Source organism: Peromyscus californicus, unplaced genomic scaffold, assembly GCF_007827085.1.
Source record: "Peromyscus californicus insignis strain IS unplaced genomic scaffold, ASM782708v3 Scaffold_14__1_contigs__length_90479793_seg_2, whole genome shotgun sequence".
In the NCBI taxonomy this organism is placed as follows: Eukaryota; Metazoa; Chordata; class Mammalia; order Rodentia; family Cricetidae; genus Peromyscus; species Peromyscus californicus.
Genome location: NW_026294436.1, coordinates 50,986,147 through 51,001,755, shown reverse-complemented (window position 1 = coordinate 51,001,755; position 15,609 = coordinate 50,986,147). Strand labels below are relative to the sequence as shown.

General features: G+C 47.3%; 1 protein-coding gene, 2 non-coding genes and 1 pseudogene across 5 annotated transcripts in view; 2 read left to right on the top strand and 2 right to left on the bottom strand.

Moving 5' to 3' along the window:
* Positions 1-1,671: 1,671 nt before the first annotated feature.
* Positions 1,672-1,743, top strand: Trnap-cgg (transfer RNA proline (anticodon CGG)). The gene has a single exon. It is a non-coding gene; the product is annotated as a tRNA-Pro (tRNA).
* A 585-nt stretch (positions 1,744-2,328) lies between these two features.
* Trnap-agg (transfer RNA proline (anticodon AGG)) lies at positions 2,329-2,400 on the bottom strand. The gene has a single exon. It is a non-coding gene; the product is annotated as a tRNA-Pro (tRNA).
* A 4,985-nt stretch (positions 2,401-7,385) lies between these two features.
* LOC128109916 (translationally-controlled tumor protein-like) lies at positions 7,386-11,571 on the bottom strand (annotated as a pseudogene).
* A 130-nt stretch (positions 11,572-11,701) lies between these two features.
* Mpzl1 (myelin protein zero like 1) overlaps positions 11,702-15,609 on the top strand; it is a 43,718-nt gene continuing 39,810 nt past the window's right edge. For all 3 annotated transcript variants that reach the window (XM_052737475.1, XM_052737473.1, XM_052737474.1), the window contains exon 1: positions 11,702-11,917. In XM_052737475.1, the coding sequence (XP_052593435.1) occupies positions 11,827-11,917 (91 nt within the window). In that variant the 5' untranslated portion in view covers positions 11,702-11,826. The remainder of the gene's footprint in view (positions 11,918-15,609) is intronic.

The following is a 15,609-nucleotide window of genomic DNA, read 5'->3' as shown; positions in this document are numbered from 1 at the left end:
GGTGTGTAAGACTGTTAATTTGTATTTCAATGTGATCTATCTATCATCTATCTATCTATCTATCTATCTATCTATCTATCTATCTATCTATCTATCTATCTATCTATCCAACTATCTATCTATCTGCTTATTTTAAAGACAGGGTCTCCCTATGTAGCCTTGGCTGGCCTGGAACTCATACCTACCTCTCTGCCTCTGCCTCTGTGGTAGCACTATGCTTGGTCGTTATGGATTTTACATAGAAATATTTCCAGTTATACTTCCTTTAAGTTGCATACAAGATGTGTGTAAGTTAACAAAAATGGTTTATTTACTATTCGTGAGCGTTTTCCGACACGTGTTTGCATATGTATCTATTGCCAGCAAAATGATCTATCTGTTGGTTAACCTTTATTGTTCATCGGTGTGAGCGTGCTTCAGACTGCACTTCCTGTCCTGTTTCAATTAACTTTGGGTGTGAATTTTGGAGTAATAATACTTTTTGAAACAGGAGCTCATATAGCCCAGGCTGGCCTTGACTATAGGGACTTGAGATACAGGGAAGTTGAGTAGCATTAAGAAGTGGGAGAGGGCCGGGTGGTGGTGACACACCTTTAATCCCAGGGATGCAGAGGCAGGAGGATCCCCGTGAATTCGAGGCCAGCCTGGTCTACAGAGCGAGATCCAGAACAGCCAGGGCTACACAGAGAAACCCTGTCTCGAAAAAAGAAAGAACAAACGAAGAAGAAAAGAAGAGGAGGAAGAAAAAGAGGAAGAGGAAGAAGAAGTAGTGGGAGAGAAGGAAGGGAGGAAGGCGCAGAGAAGCAGGCACGAGCCAATGAGAGGGCAAGAAGTCTGACCAGGGTACAGGACAAAGGCCCTAGGGACTGAATCCATGATAGCCTAAGGAGGGAAGAAAGCTTTGAAATCGAGCAATCTCTACAGCGCTGCCTTAAGCGTGGTGAGACAGGAAGATGGGGGGGTCGGGAGAGCAGGGACTAAGGCTAGCCCAGTCCGGACGCCTTGCTGAGAAGTTAACCCGCGTGAGACCTTAGCCCAGAGTGCTGCAGGACGGGACAGTAGGACCCACAGGACAGTAGGACCGGCGGTTCAGCTCGGCCCCGTTGCCACCGTGCACCCCACCCACCCCAAGTCCCTCTCCCCGCCCCCGATCCCTATTGTCCCACCTTCCAGGAGCGCGGGGGTCCTTCCGGGAGCTCCACTTCCTTAAGTGAACCACTTACGGTCTCTGGACCTCAGCCCCCTCCCGCGGCAGAAGGGGACGGCCATAGGGGTGCTTAGGGGACTGTGCTGAATTGACTATCAAGTGGCTTCAGCACAAAGTGCTGAAAACGTGGGAATTTCGGGGGAAGATCACTGTCCCCATAACTCTAAGACTTGGTCTCCGGAGCCAGGCGGAGGCGCGTTCCCGCCCCGCCCGGTCCCTTCCAGGGCTCCCTGCCGCGGCCGAGGCCGGGTGCCCCCGGGCGATCCCAACTCGGCTCCGCTGGGGGCGGCGGCGCCCGCAATCCGGCCAAGGCGCGTGCTCCCGGCTCCGCTCGGCGGGTCGCGGAGGGGTTCCGGCCCCGGTACCGGGAGAACTGCGCGCCCGAAGGAGGTTTCCCGGCCGGGTCAGCGAGGAGGTCCTGAGGGAGGTTGAAGGGAGGCGCCAGGAGCGCTGCTGCGGAGAGCGGCTCGTTGGTCTAGGGGTATGATTCTCGCTTCGGGTGCGAGAGGTCCCGGGTTCAAATCCCGGACGAGCCCTGGTTTTGTATCTTATTTTTTTTCGCCCTTTCGTTTGGAGATTAAAATCGGTTTCACTTTTCGTACACTTCTTACCTAAAGACTAAGTGAAACCTCGGAGCTCGGCTGTCCATCGACTTCATTTTCGAAGCAAAGGACCAGCTGACTTCAATGTGGGTCAGCAGGGCGGGACACTGAAGCACACGCTCCGTGCAGAAACCGGGGAGATCCGGACGCTCCCACACGTGGCAGGGGCGTCGGGGATTGGAAGGGCGGCGTTCCAGAATCCCTGGAAACCGTAGCCCCGCTTGACGACAGAGCAGCCCAGGCGTGATGGCTTAAACCCGACTGCAAACTCCCGAGCACCCCCAGTCCCTGTGATCGGAATAACCGGGCGGGGAAGAACATGGTTAGGAAACATTTAGGCTTCCACGTTATTCCTTTTATCGGAACTTGAATGTAAAGTGTGCTGTTTTTTGTTTGTTTTGTTTGTTCGTTTTTGAAAAAGCAATTTTAAGTTTCTGATACATTTTGTGCATTTATTTACTTTTCACCAAAAAAAAAACAAAACAAAACAAAACAAAAAACGCTCAAGGTCACAAAAGAGGGCTCGTCCGGGATTTGAACCCGGGACCTCTCGCACCCTAAGCGAGAATCATACCCCTAGACCAACGAGCCGCCGTGTAGCAGCTTCTCCTGTCATCATAAAGGTCTATGAAAATATTTAGTCTGGCGCCCCCATGTGGTCATTCTTATGTGATCATGTTTATAACTTTCTGGTTTGTATTTTATATACTTAGTTTTTAATTTTTCGGTTTTTTTTTTTTAAATTAAGTGAGCCAGAAAATGCAACGATATCATTACTATTGTAATACTGACCTATTGTTTTGAAAACCCGATTCTGTCTTTGTGGCTAACAATCTACATGTGACAGTGTCCAAGGGGCAAATGCCACTTACTGAGTTTTCAATGTTGCATCGCAGTATTTCACATTTCCTGTTTTGGTGAAATCGTCCATTTCTTGAACTTTTGCTTGAGACTGCTTTTGTTTGTTTGTTTGTTTTGTGTGTGTGTGTGTGTGTGTGTGTGTGTGTGTTTTCCTAGCTAGAAAAGCTATTCCTTTCCTGGCCGTGGAAGGATCCTTTAACATATCGAAGCCAATATTTTTCTTGAACATGGTCTCACTACACATCCTTGAGTAGCCTGGAACTCGCTATATAGACCAGGCAGGCCTCGAACTCACAGAACCCCACCTACTTCTGCCTCCCAACTGCTGTGTTTTTTTTTATAATTTTAATTTAATTTATTTTAAAAAGCATGCATCACAGCAGGCCTAAATTGCAATCTTGCCTCCCATAATTTTTTAGGGACAAAACACCCAATACTAATTCTTAATTCTATTGTTAACTGGCAACTAATTATGTAATTGTGGCCTGATTGTCCATTATCCTTACTTAGACAAAGAAATCACAGCTCATGTTTTTTCAGCAGCATACGCCATACACTAAAATTGAAACGGTACAAAGAAAAATAGCATGGCCCCTGTGTTCCATATTTTTAAAAAAAAATCACAGCTTCTTAACGATATTAAATCTTTAAATACTTCATTCAAGGGTAATATTCAGTAATTCTGAATGACCACAATTTGTCCCAAAGTCCTTATCAGTATACATTTTGTACTCTGAGGAATAGTTATTAAGAAGCAACATCCTAGCAAACAGCTAAACATACAGGAAGTAAAGTGGGTTGTCCTACACAGACCCATTCCTTTCATGTGCATGATGTCCATCAGCTTAGTCGCTCGTTTCTTGCTCAGTCGTCCAGCAAACATTTGGCACACAGTGGTTCTGGACCCTGACTTGTCACCTTCCTTTTCTAGGGTTTGACACCGGAAAATTACAGCGTTGGTATTCTAACATGCAGTCTCTGCCCTTCGTTTTATTTGAAACTGTCCTAGCTCCAGTCTTTAATTCTTAGACCTCGAGGCAAAAATGGTGACGATACTCTTTAAATTATTAGTGAGTTCTGGATGCCAGGAAAGTTTATTCACGTAAGTCTAACTGGAAAAAAAAAATGTGCCCCAGACACCAAAGAAGTCTACCTCCTAAATGAAGCAGCAATTATTACTTACTAAGACAATGTAATCCCTTCAGATTTTTGAAGGCACTGGTCTCCACAAACGAAGAGTCTATGCTGTCCTTTTCTGCCTGAATTCACTGTAGCTAACACACTGATCTCCTCCTCTGCAGGGCAGCGAGCGCACTGAGACTCAGAACGCCCTCAAACCTTTAGCAGCTGCCTTGGCTTGCCTGGTCTCCTGAGTACTGGGATTACCAGTGTGAGCCACCGTGACCAGCTAAGGAGTTGAACTTCTGCTTTTTACACCCCAGATATTAGACTATCTTATTTATCTTTCATAACAGTGACGGAGGAAACTGACAATAATTACACTCATAGGAGCGGCTGCCTTAGGATGGCAAAGCTTCCTGTCTCAGCAGAAGGAATGTGATGCTGGATAGCGTTTGTCAGTTGACACAAACCAGAGTCACCTAAGAAGAGGGACCCTCAGTTTAGAAATTGCCTTGATCAGCTTGGCCTGTGGGCATGTCTGTAGGGCTTTATCTCATTAATAATTGTTGTGAGGAGGGGCCCAGCCCCTGGGTGCTATAAAAAGGGACTGAAGCCAGGTGGTGGTGGGTCACGTTTGGTGGTACACGTGTTTCTTTAAATCCCAGCACTCGGGAGACTGAGGCAGGCGGATCTCTGTGAGTTCAAGGTCAGCCTGGTCTACAGAGCGAGTTCCAGGACAGCCAGGGCTACACAGAGAAACCCTGTCTCTAAAAACAAAAGCTAAAGATGGCAGAATGAACAAGACAGTCCATATACACTGCTTCAGGTCCTGTCTCCAGGTTTCATGAGTTCTAGCCTTGACTTCCCTCAATAGACTGCAGGCTTATTGGTCATGGTGTTTATCACAGCAATATAAAACAAACCAGGACAGCCTGTGAGCCAGGCCAGGACACATCCATCCCTAGAATGAGGTCCTTGGGAAACTGGACATAGATGCTTGCAGGGTACAGGGAGTTTGAATCTTGAGGAACATTTTATCCTGGCTACTCTGAATGATATGCCTGGCGGCATAGCCTTCTCGAAAAGGCCAGAAAGACGGGGAGAATTATGGGGCCATGGAAAGAGAAGGAGTCTCTGCAGACAGACTGAAACAAGAATTCTAAGACCTGGAATTTTTAATGGAAAGGTTGCTAACTGAAGGCAATTTTTAAAAATTATGTATATAATGGTTTTTAATCTTAAAATATGTTATGTTGCTGGATGGTGGTGGCACACGCCTTTAATCCCAGCGTTCAGGAGGCAGAGCCAGGTAGATCTCTGTGAGTTCGAGGCCAGCCTGGTCTACAGAGCGAGCTCCAGGACAGGCAACAAAACTACACAGAGAAACCCTGTCTCAAAAAACAAAAAACAAAAAAGTGGGCTTATTATTATTGTGTGTGTGTGTGTTCAGGTACCCTCAGAGGTCTGAGGTGTTGGATCGGTCCTGGAGCTGGAGTTGTGGGCTATCTCTGGTGGCTACTGAGAGTCGAACTTGAATCCTATCTCTCAAGCCCATAACTTAATTCACAATAAAGATACCCTAACTTCCTGTATCTTGGTGACCTGTCAGCTGCCATATCAATTATAATCCTGTCAGGAGCACCTCAGGAACCCCCTGTGGTCTCGTTTATCACCCTCTTTAGCCAGGGCCTGAGATGGCTCGGTAGGTAAGGGGGCTTGCCACCAAGCCTGACAGTGTGAGTTCAATGCCCTGAACCCACCCCGTAGGAGAGAACCAACTCCCTTGGAGTTGTCCTCTGACTTCCATGTGTGCTTCCCTGAACACGAAAAATAAATGCATGTAACTTCTTTACAAAGTTAACTTCCTTGCAATCTTTTAAAGATAATAACCTCCAAAACAAACCAAATCTTATCTGTGACTGTCTTAAAGACAGTGAAGGGTGGCTGTCTTAGAGAAGCATGCCTGCGTCTTTCTTTCCCATCTCTGCGCTTGAATTGGTGATTAAACTCTAAGTTCCGATGTCTTTTCACAAACTCCAGCTCCTATTTGTTCAGGCTCTTCTCGAAATCCTTTGCTGTGGTGAAGCCAGGGATCTAGTCTTACCTGAGTGAGGTTCCTGAAGGATACAGGGTGCAGTGGGTGACAGCACGTGGCCATGCCTCTGTCCCTGCCACTATCCATGCTTCTCTTTCAATAATGACCACTTCTCTGAGGACCTCATTACCCTTATTTCCCATAATTTTCTGTCTCTAGGCTCAGAAGAAACAAAACCCTTAATTTCCAGATTTTCGAACTTCTGGATAGAGCTATTTTACTAAAGCATTCTTTCTACAGGACTGTTAATGAAACTAATTTTGCATAGGCGAACTTTTCTCAGGGTAGCCTGGTGTCTTAGTTACCTTTCTATTGCTTTGAAGAGACACCATGACCAAGGCAACTTACGGAACAAAGAGTTTAGTGGGGCTCACGGTTCCAAAGGTTTGGGGAGCATGGTAGCATGTGTAAGCTACAGGTAAGCATGGCCCTGTACATAGCAGTAGCTGAGAGCTCACAGCTGATGGACAAGCACAAGGGAGGGAGGGAGGGAGGGAAGGAGAGAGAGAGAGAGAGAGAGAGAGAGAGAGAGAGAGAGAGAACTAACTGGGAATAGCATGAGCTTCTGAAGCCTCAAGGCCCATCCCCAGTGACACACCTCTTTCAATAAGGCCACACCTCCTAATCCTTCTCAAACAATTCCACCAAAATTTCAAATATATGAGCCTATGGGGGCCATTCTCAGTCAAACCACCACAACTCTGATTCATTTATTATTATTATTATTATTATTATTATTATTGGTTTTTCAAGACAGGGTTTCTCTATGTAACAGCCCTGGCTGTCCTGGAAATTCACTTTGTAGACCAAGCTGGCCTCGAACTCACAGAGATCTGCCTGCCTCTGCCTCATAAGTACTAGAATTAAAGGCATGCACCACCACTGCCCAGCAGATTCATAATCTTTTTAAAAAATTGAATTTATTTATTTATTTAGTGTGCATGCATTTGGTGGTTTGAAAGAAAATGGCCCCCAAAAGGAGTGGCACTATTAGGTGTGGCCTTGTTGGAGAAAGTGTGCCACTGTGGAGGCAGGCTTTGTATGTATATATGTATGCTCAAGACGCAGCCAGTGTCTCAGACCACTCCCTGTTGCCTGCCAATGAAGATACATGTCTGCCTGAACGTTCCCATGTCCCACCATGATGATAATGGACTAAACCTCTGAAACTGTAAGCCACCTCATTAAATGTTTTCTTTTATAAGAATTGCTGTGGTCATGCTGTCTCTTCACAGCAACAGGAACCCTAATTAAGACACTGTGCTACAGTGCTTGTGTGGAGGTCACAGGACAGTTTGTAGGCGTTTATCATCTTCTTCCACCATGTCAGTTCCAGGAACTGACGTCAAGTCATCAGGCTTGGTGACAAGTATCTTTACTGGGTGAGCCATCCCACAGGTCCTTGGACTCATCTTTGGGTCTAATTGTTGGCCATACATTCAAAGTTCAAAACATTTTTCTTCCCCCCTGCCCCACAAATTACAGTATTTCCTTTTCTTGTGGTAATATTTTATTTTTAGTTTAAATATATTTTATTTTTAGACAACATACATGTCATGGTTTTCATGTATACATGTATTACACACTATAATATAAATACTACGCTAAATAAATCATAGTCAAAAGTAAAGGAGAGCTCAAGATGACATCAGTCTTATTTGTCTTGGGTTCTGGTGTTGTATGGATGACAAGCATCATCCGGTTATGGTGACAGGCAATCAAGCCAATATAATTGCTCAATTTGTTAGCATGTTTCCATTTTCTAAACCACCCTTAAAGAAAATCCTGTCTGGAGTCACATAGACCAGAACAGCAACCGAGCCATCTGGATTCATGGTTTTATCCATAAAAAACTAGTAGTTATTGAAATTGCCCGGGATGTGCTTGATTTCTTCTGCAGCCCAGGTCACAAAGGGCTTGACTTGTTCTTGCTTTGGGCTTTCAAGTTTGCCTTTGAGAGAGTTAACAGCATCTTGGGTGTACTTGTTTTAGGCCTTTGGTCTCTTTTGTGAATCCAGTTTCCTGTCAGTGATGCTTCCCCGGTAATTATTTTGCTTTTGGTACCTTTGCCCTCTGAGCTTCGTCAGAAGCATTTCCACCGGTGAGTGAATCATCAATGGTGTTACGCTCTATCTGACTGACCATCTCGCTGTCCACCTTGAGGCACAGCCTGGCTGAAATTTCCTGGACTGTGGCGACGTTAGACACCAGGTCTTGGTGGATGATGGAGATGGTGGCTTTGCCCTGAGGTGATCACCTGGGGGAAGTAGCTGGCTGAAACTGATCTTAAAGGCAAGATTGACAGGCTAGAAATGAGAACTTTTTCTTGATTGCATTTTCTACTTGATTTATAGGATATTGTGTCAATCCTTTTTCTGAACCACTTCTCAAATGCTGCCTTCCTCTCCACCTCCATGTGATACCTTACATCATGTGCTTGTGCATGTACATGCTTTCTCCTCTCTCTCTCTCTCTCTCTCTCTCTCTCTCTCTCTCTCTCTCTCTCTCTCTCTCTCCCTTTTTGAGACAGGGTCTCACTGTGTAATCCTGGCTGACATGGAACTCACTGTGTAGAGCAGGCAGGCCTCAAACTCACAAAGACCTGTTGTGGAATATTTAACTATGTAAAGATGTGTTACATTTGTTTATGCTGTGGAATATTACTTTAACTGTGTAAAGGTGTGTTACATTTGTTTCTGCTGCATGTGTTTAACATGTAAGGGTGTGTTACATAGTTTATGCTGTAGTTGTTTAATTATGTAAAGACGTGTTGCATTTGTTTCACCTTGCCTGCCTAAGGCACCTGATTGGTCTAATGAAAAGCTGAATGGTCAATAGCTAGGCAGGAGAGAGGTGAGGCTGGCACACAGAGAGAATAATTAGGAGGAAGAATCTAGGAAAAGAAGAAGAGAGGAAGAGAACATGGAGAAAGAGAGGGATACACCCAGGGCCAGCCAGGCAGGCAGCTGCCAGACAGACAGACGCGGAAGAAACAGGAAAAGTAGGATATACAGAAAGAAAAAGTAGATAAAGAGAAACAGGTTAACTTAAGTCAAAAGAGCTAGCCAGAAAGGCGCCTAAGCTAGGCTGAGCATTCATAACTAATAAGAAGCCTCCATGTCGCCGGGCGGTGGTGGCGCACGCCTTTAATCCCAGCACTCGGGAGGCAGAGCCAGGCGGATCTCTGTGAGTTCGAGGCCAGCCTGGGCTACCAAGTGAGTTCCAGGAAAAGGCGCAAAGCTACACAGAGAAACCCTGTCTCAAAAAACCAAAAAAAAAAAAAAAAAAAAAAAAGAAGCCTCCATGTCATGATTTGGCAGCTGGTTGGTGGCCCAAATGAAAAAGCTTTACAAAGAACACCTGCCTCTACCTCCTGAGTTACAGGTGAGTGCTCCCCTTTCCCCAGCATAGGATTAAAGGCGAGTGCTCCCCTTCCCCAGCATAGGATTAAAGGCGAGTGCTCCCCTTCCCCAGCATAGGATTAAAGGCGAATGCTCCCCTTCCCCAAGTATAGGATTAAAGGTGAGTGTTCCCCTTCCCCAGCATAGTTGATTAAAGGTAAGTGCTCCCCTTCCCCAGCATAGGATTAAAGGCGAGTGTTCCCCTTCCCCAGCATAGGATTAAAGGCGAGTGCTCCCCTTCCCCAGCATAGTTGATTAAAGGTGAGTGCTCCCCTTCTCCCAGCACAGGGAGCCCTCTTCTGCACAGATCAGACTTTGTCACTCTACTGAATAACTTAGGGCTCTTCAAAATCTCACCACCGCACACCCTCTTGGCATTCTTTCTTTCCTTTTTCTCTCCCTCGAAACTGGAAGCTGTTGCACACGTGATGCACGCTTTTCGGTCCTCTGGCTTTGCTTTTCCTATTCTGTTTTCATTTTATTTTTTGAGATAGTCTCACAGTGTCGTCTACACTGCGGCTCAGGCTGGCTTAAAACTCACGATCAGCCTAGGCTGGCCTCAAACTCGAAACAATCGTTCTTTCTCAGACCCATCCTTCACAGCTTGCCCTTTCTATTTCTCTAGTGAACTTTTATTCATGAAAAGTCTACCTCAAATATATCTTCCATAAATCCTTCCCAGAGTCCTCTTGGCCCAGCGGTTCTGTTTAGAAGTACATGACAATCTGACAATCTGCGTTGCTTTAACGCATGCGCATGTCTTTGAAAGCCACTGTTCCCATAAGCCTCAGGTGTCTGTTTTACTTGCCTTTCTCCTCAAGATTTGCTTTGAGGTGAATGTGGTGGCACATGCCTCTAATCCCAGCATTCAGGACCTTTGATTCCAGCATGCAGGAAGCAGAGGCAGGCAGGTCTCTGTGTTAGAGGCCAACCTGGTCTACAAAGCAAATTCCAGGCCAGCAAAGACTACACAGAGAGACCCTGCCTCAAAGAAACAACAACAGCCCCCCAAAGAATTGCTTTAAAAATTGAGTGTCAGTTTGTCTACACTACCAGACATGTGCTACTTGAAGTCTAGTGGCTGCACATCTACAGATCAATTAACACGGACTCCTAACGGAAGAACCTGCTGACAGACAGAAAAGGCAAAAAGGCTGTGGTGTGCTTTCCTGGTTTTCTCTAATTGCCTGGTAATTAGGAATTACTATGGGGTTAGACCAGCAAAGACATCAGGAAGACGCTGTGAAGACTGGCTTTCGATGTTGGTGCCCGCTTTGGCAGGCGGATCTCTGTGGGTTCGGGAGGCCAGCCTGGTCTACACAGCGAGCTCCAGGACAGCCAAGGCTACACAGAGAAAGTCTGTGGGGAGGGGCGCGGGGGAGGAGGACGACAAAATAAAACAAAAAAAAACAAACAAAAAACTGGCTTTCGACAAAACCCCGAAATGAGAGGTTGCAGTGTGGCCGCTTGCACCATCTAAAACTCATTTCCCATCCCCACTCTTGGATTTTCCTGTTCTTCACTCACTCTCATCTGTTTTGTGTTCTGGTCCCTCCATTTTCCCCCTTGGAAGGCCATTCTCAGAATCCTCCCACTCTTCAGGATGTGTTGGGCAGTTAGATTGCAGCAGGCACTGTTCTGGACTAAGGAAGTTCAGAATTTAGGTGAGGAACGTGTGGTTCCCCCACCCCCACCCCCCACCCCCCGTCCTAACTTTTTCATGTACCGGCAGAGGGACATTGGTATGCTAAACAAACAGTCCGTTCATTCACTGGTGATCTAGGTGGCAGGAAAGAGTTCCAATAGCCATTCCTTTCCAGTCCCTTGAAAACCCAAAGAGGGGCAGCTCAGAGGTTAGGGCAAGGTGGAGACTTCTCAGATGGCAACACCAACGATCCAGTTCAGGCAAAGACAGACCCTGGGCAAAGGGCAAAGGGCTGGGGGGCCCTTTTACGGTCTGGACCACCGGACTGTAAGTCTCTCCTCACTTCACGCTTCACTCCCAACCCCCTCCCCCACCCAGGAGTAACCGAGCAGATCCTTGTCCGAGATGGGATCAGGACTTGGAACATACCACGGGGAGGAAAACGAAGAGAACTGGGGGGGCTGGCCCCAAGCGAGGAGGGCAGACCCTGGCGGCGGGGGGCCGGAGGGCAGCTCCCTGGCCAGCCACGCAGGCAGGCTCCACGCTGGGCCGCGGCAGAGGCACCGTACGCGGGTACGCCGCGCGGACCCACCAAGGGTGGGACCCCGGGGGCGGGGCCTTGCTCGAGGAGGGGGGCTGGCGGGCTCGAGAGTTGTCCAATGGTGTCCTTCACGGCTGGCCCGGACGACCAATGAGCGGGCGGTGGGGCGGGCCCAGGGGGGCTGGGGCTGGGCGGTGGGCTGGCGGGTTGACCACTGGGGCCGGGAGCGGGGAGCCGTGGCGTGGAGCGGTGGTCCTCGCGCGCGCAGCCGGGGACCCGGAGCTGTGGGGGTGTGAGGCAGAGCGAGCCGAGCGCTGCGGGGACCCGGGCCGAACGGAGCGGCGGGAGCAGGATGGCCGAGGCCGTCGGAGCCGTGGCTCTGACGGTAGTCCCGGCCCGCCGGCGCTGGCTGTGGTCGGTGCTGGCCGCGATGCTCGGGCTGTGTGAGTGATGCGGGGCCGGGCCGGGGCCGGGCCGGGGCCGGGAGGGGGCTCCGCGGCCGTGCGCGCGCTCGGGGCGCCGCGGAGGGGAGGGGGCGCGGTCTGCGCGCTCTGGGGCCCGGGCACGCCGCCCGGGGAGCGCGGCCGGGAGCCGAGGAACCTCTTTTCTTTGGATCCCTGAACGTGGAGGAGAGGAGGGGGCTCCCTGCCTTGCAGCTTCCCCGGTGGGGGGCAGTCCCCGGAGCCTACTCCCACCCAGTCCCCTGCCGTCGGCCTCCTGGTGACTCTGGGTCTCCCGAGGCCTCCTGGGAATCCGACTCTGGAATAGGATTCTCCACCTTTGGGAGATGGCGGAAGGTTGCCGGATTTTTTCATCTGTGGGGCCTTTGTTGGTTTATTTCCTTGTTTAAGCCAGTGTTTTTCTTTTACCTGGTAAGATCCTTTCCTAAGCTTCCGTGATAGAAAGAACCGAGAATCTCATTTGTCTCACCTCTGGGGTCTGCAAATCATAGAGAAGAAATTTATGTTAGTTTCTGGACTAGAATGCAAAAGCTTAAACGAATTTCTTTGAATTCGTATTAATGCCAAACATGGGCACCATAATTCGACAAGACGTAGAACATTTACAAAGCATACTTTTACTTTGATTTAAATAACCCTCCCTCCCGGCCCTTACCAAATAACCAGACTCAAGTTTTTGATAAAGGGCTCCGGCTCGGTTTATGTGAATTGGATGAGTTGTTTTATGGAGCGTCTGAAGTAGTGTCTGCCTCAGGACTTTTTTTTGTCTGTGTGTGTTGTTCAAAGCAAAGCACTTGTTTCTGCCTCAGAATTCGGTTAAGTAGTGGTTACAGAGAGGGCCAACTGCTAAGAAAACACGGAGGGGTCCCCCCCATTTTTTTTTTTTTTTTTTTTTGTGCAAAATGCAATTTGTTCAATGTCCATTACTCAGTTTCTTTCGTGTAAGAGTTCCTAAGGTAACTAGTCTCAGGAACCAGAAATGTAGGTGAGATTCCGTTGGATTACCAACTTTCATTTAACCTGGTTGTTAATAGTAAAAATGGACAAAGGTTCACTGTGTATGTATTAGATGGGATCTGTTCTGTGTTTTCCTGTTTCTCTCAAGGAAAAAGAGAAGGTATGTTTTATTATTTGTTTATTTTTGTATTGGTGTAGGTTGTATTTGTGTTTAAGCAAAGGAACACAGAATAGACCCAGACTCCATTTTATTAGAATCTTGTGGGCTGAATTGTGTGATATCGGATTGCTGTTGAAGGCAGGGCAGTCAAAATGGTCTTTAGGGTGTTAAAAAGCAGCAGAAGCAGGAACATTGATGTTATGAGTGAAACATCACCTCCTCTGGTATAAAATAAACCAATCTTTTTTAGAAGCCAGGTATCGTGGCTCACACCTAAAGTCCCAACACTTGAGGGGTGGAAGACAGGAGGATTGCTGTGAGTTCGAGGACAGTCTGGGCTGATTTGAGAGTACTATACGTAAGGGTTCATCTTTTCCAAAAAGTTCTTTTGAGACAATGTCTTACTATTATTTCAGGCTGGCCTTGAATTTAGTATCTTCCTGTCTCAGCCTCCCAAGTGCTAGATTAAAGGTATATACCACACCCAACTTTTGTGGTTTTGAGATTACTTTACCATGTTACCTGGACTGGCCTTCAACTCCTGTGATTCAAGCTACTCTGCCTCAGCCTCCAGGCTCCCAGGACTATAGGAACACGCCATTGTAGCCATCCAGAACAGCCTCTCAAATTCTGTTCAGTTACTTAGCAAGTATCTGTCTAAGTACTTCTTAGGCACTAAGTACTTGAAAGTCTTATGGAACTTGGGGTTACAATCTTTGCTGTAAGATGCCAGGTTATTGAGAAGTCAAAACAGTCAAATCAATTTAAAAAAAAAATTAGAAAGTGGAGTCAATGTGGCCACTTTGGGAAGATCAGAGATTCAATGACCCAACTCTAGCCCATCCTCAGGGTCCTGAAAAGTTTAAAGTTTAAATAGAGGGCTAGAGGTATATGCAAGTCTAAGCGGCCAGGTCAGGGTGTGGGTTCACCCACCGTTGACCCATCATTATCTGGGCTTTAGTCTCTCCGGAGGCAAGGTGGTCCAACAACTTGTTAGTGTTGCAAGGTGCTGACAGTTACATTGTAGGCAAGGAGATACAGCCTTGACTGGGTTCTCCCCCCCCCTCCCCCCAAAGTTTGTGGAGGCCTGCCGTTTAGAAAGTAGATTAAACTCTACAAACAACCAGTGTTGTCTGTTCTGCGGGAATGTTTCTTGTTTCAAATGTTTCAATGTTTCAAAACTCATAGTCCCAGCCTCTTTTCTCCTCCCTTTTCCCCCTTAGCAATCACATCTGTACTGTATGTCTACACATTTTAGACTAACGTTAAATGGGAAGAGCACTGGACTGAGAAGTAAAGAGTACACAAATGCTCATGCGCACAGCCAGCACTCATGCCTGCTGGGAGCACAGACACAGAGTGAAATGTTTACAGACCTGCTGACCCCATTACGCACTCATTTACATCGCTCTGGTTTGCGTTCTTTCTACTGTTTAGAGATGGGAATTATTTTTTTCTTTTTTTTTTTTCTTTTTCATGTTTATTCTTTCCTGGCTTTCCCACTAATGATGATATAAATCACCACTGAGGCTGACGTAGGAAAAGGTAGGAACGACCAGTTACTAGATACTGATGATGAACTGATTTACTTAAGGTCCTGCTTGTCCCGCCTGTTTGCCAAGCATGACGCCACTTGCTACCTGAAACAGAACGACCTGGAGGAATAGCTGAAACAGTGGGTAGTTCCCCACAACACCCTGCTAACTGCCAGGATGCTTCTGTAAAACCTTGCCTGTTTGCCCACCCCACCTTGTGGTTTTAGAGTATTAAATGAGAATACAAACTGGACCCGGGATCGAAGCTTTCCAGGAACTATTCTGGCTTCGGTCTACCGGTGACATCTCCTCTCTCCCACTCTCACTGGTGGAGAGTGCTTTCTTCAGAAAGATTCCCACAGCAAGGTCTAGGAAAGGGCCTGGGCCACTTCGGCAATGTCCTAGGAGTTCAGTAGGTATTTACTGAGTGCGTTCATGGGATGGCAGAGTTGGCATGGCTTATTTTACAAGTTGAAGTTTGTGACCTGAAAGGTTTAAGTGGTGGAGCTTTTGCGTTTTTAATCTTCTATTTATTTATATATATTTGTTTGAGACAGGGTCTCATGCTACATATAGCCCAGGCTGGCTTCAGACTCACTGTGTAGCTCTGCCTGGCCTTGAACTCACAGTAATCCTCCTGTGTTTGGCTTCCTAAGTGTTGGATTACTGGTTTGAGCCACCACATTTGACTTGAATTTTTAAAGTCATAGTTAAAGCTCTCTAAAATTGTAAGGTACGGAAACGGTTTACCTTAAACAAAACGTTGAAATGGAGGTCTGAAGCCTCCAGTGTGTTCCTTCTTTCCTATAAAATGTCACCCTCCCTGACACTCCAGCCAGCCCTCGGGGAATCCAGTCAGAGTCCGTCTGCATTTACTTTCCTCCAACTTAACCTTTTGTAGTCTCGCTGTGGGCACTCACCTGGAGGACCCTCACCTACAGGAAGTCCCTGTGTCTCTGAGGTCCTGCACACCCTCAGGCTGTTGTTTCCTCCTTGTCTGGCCTTCTCTCCTCCCCTTCTTT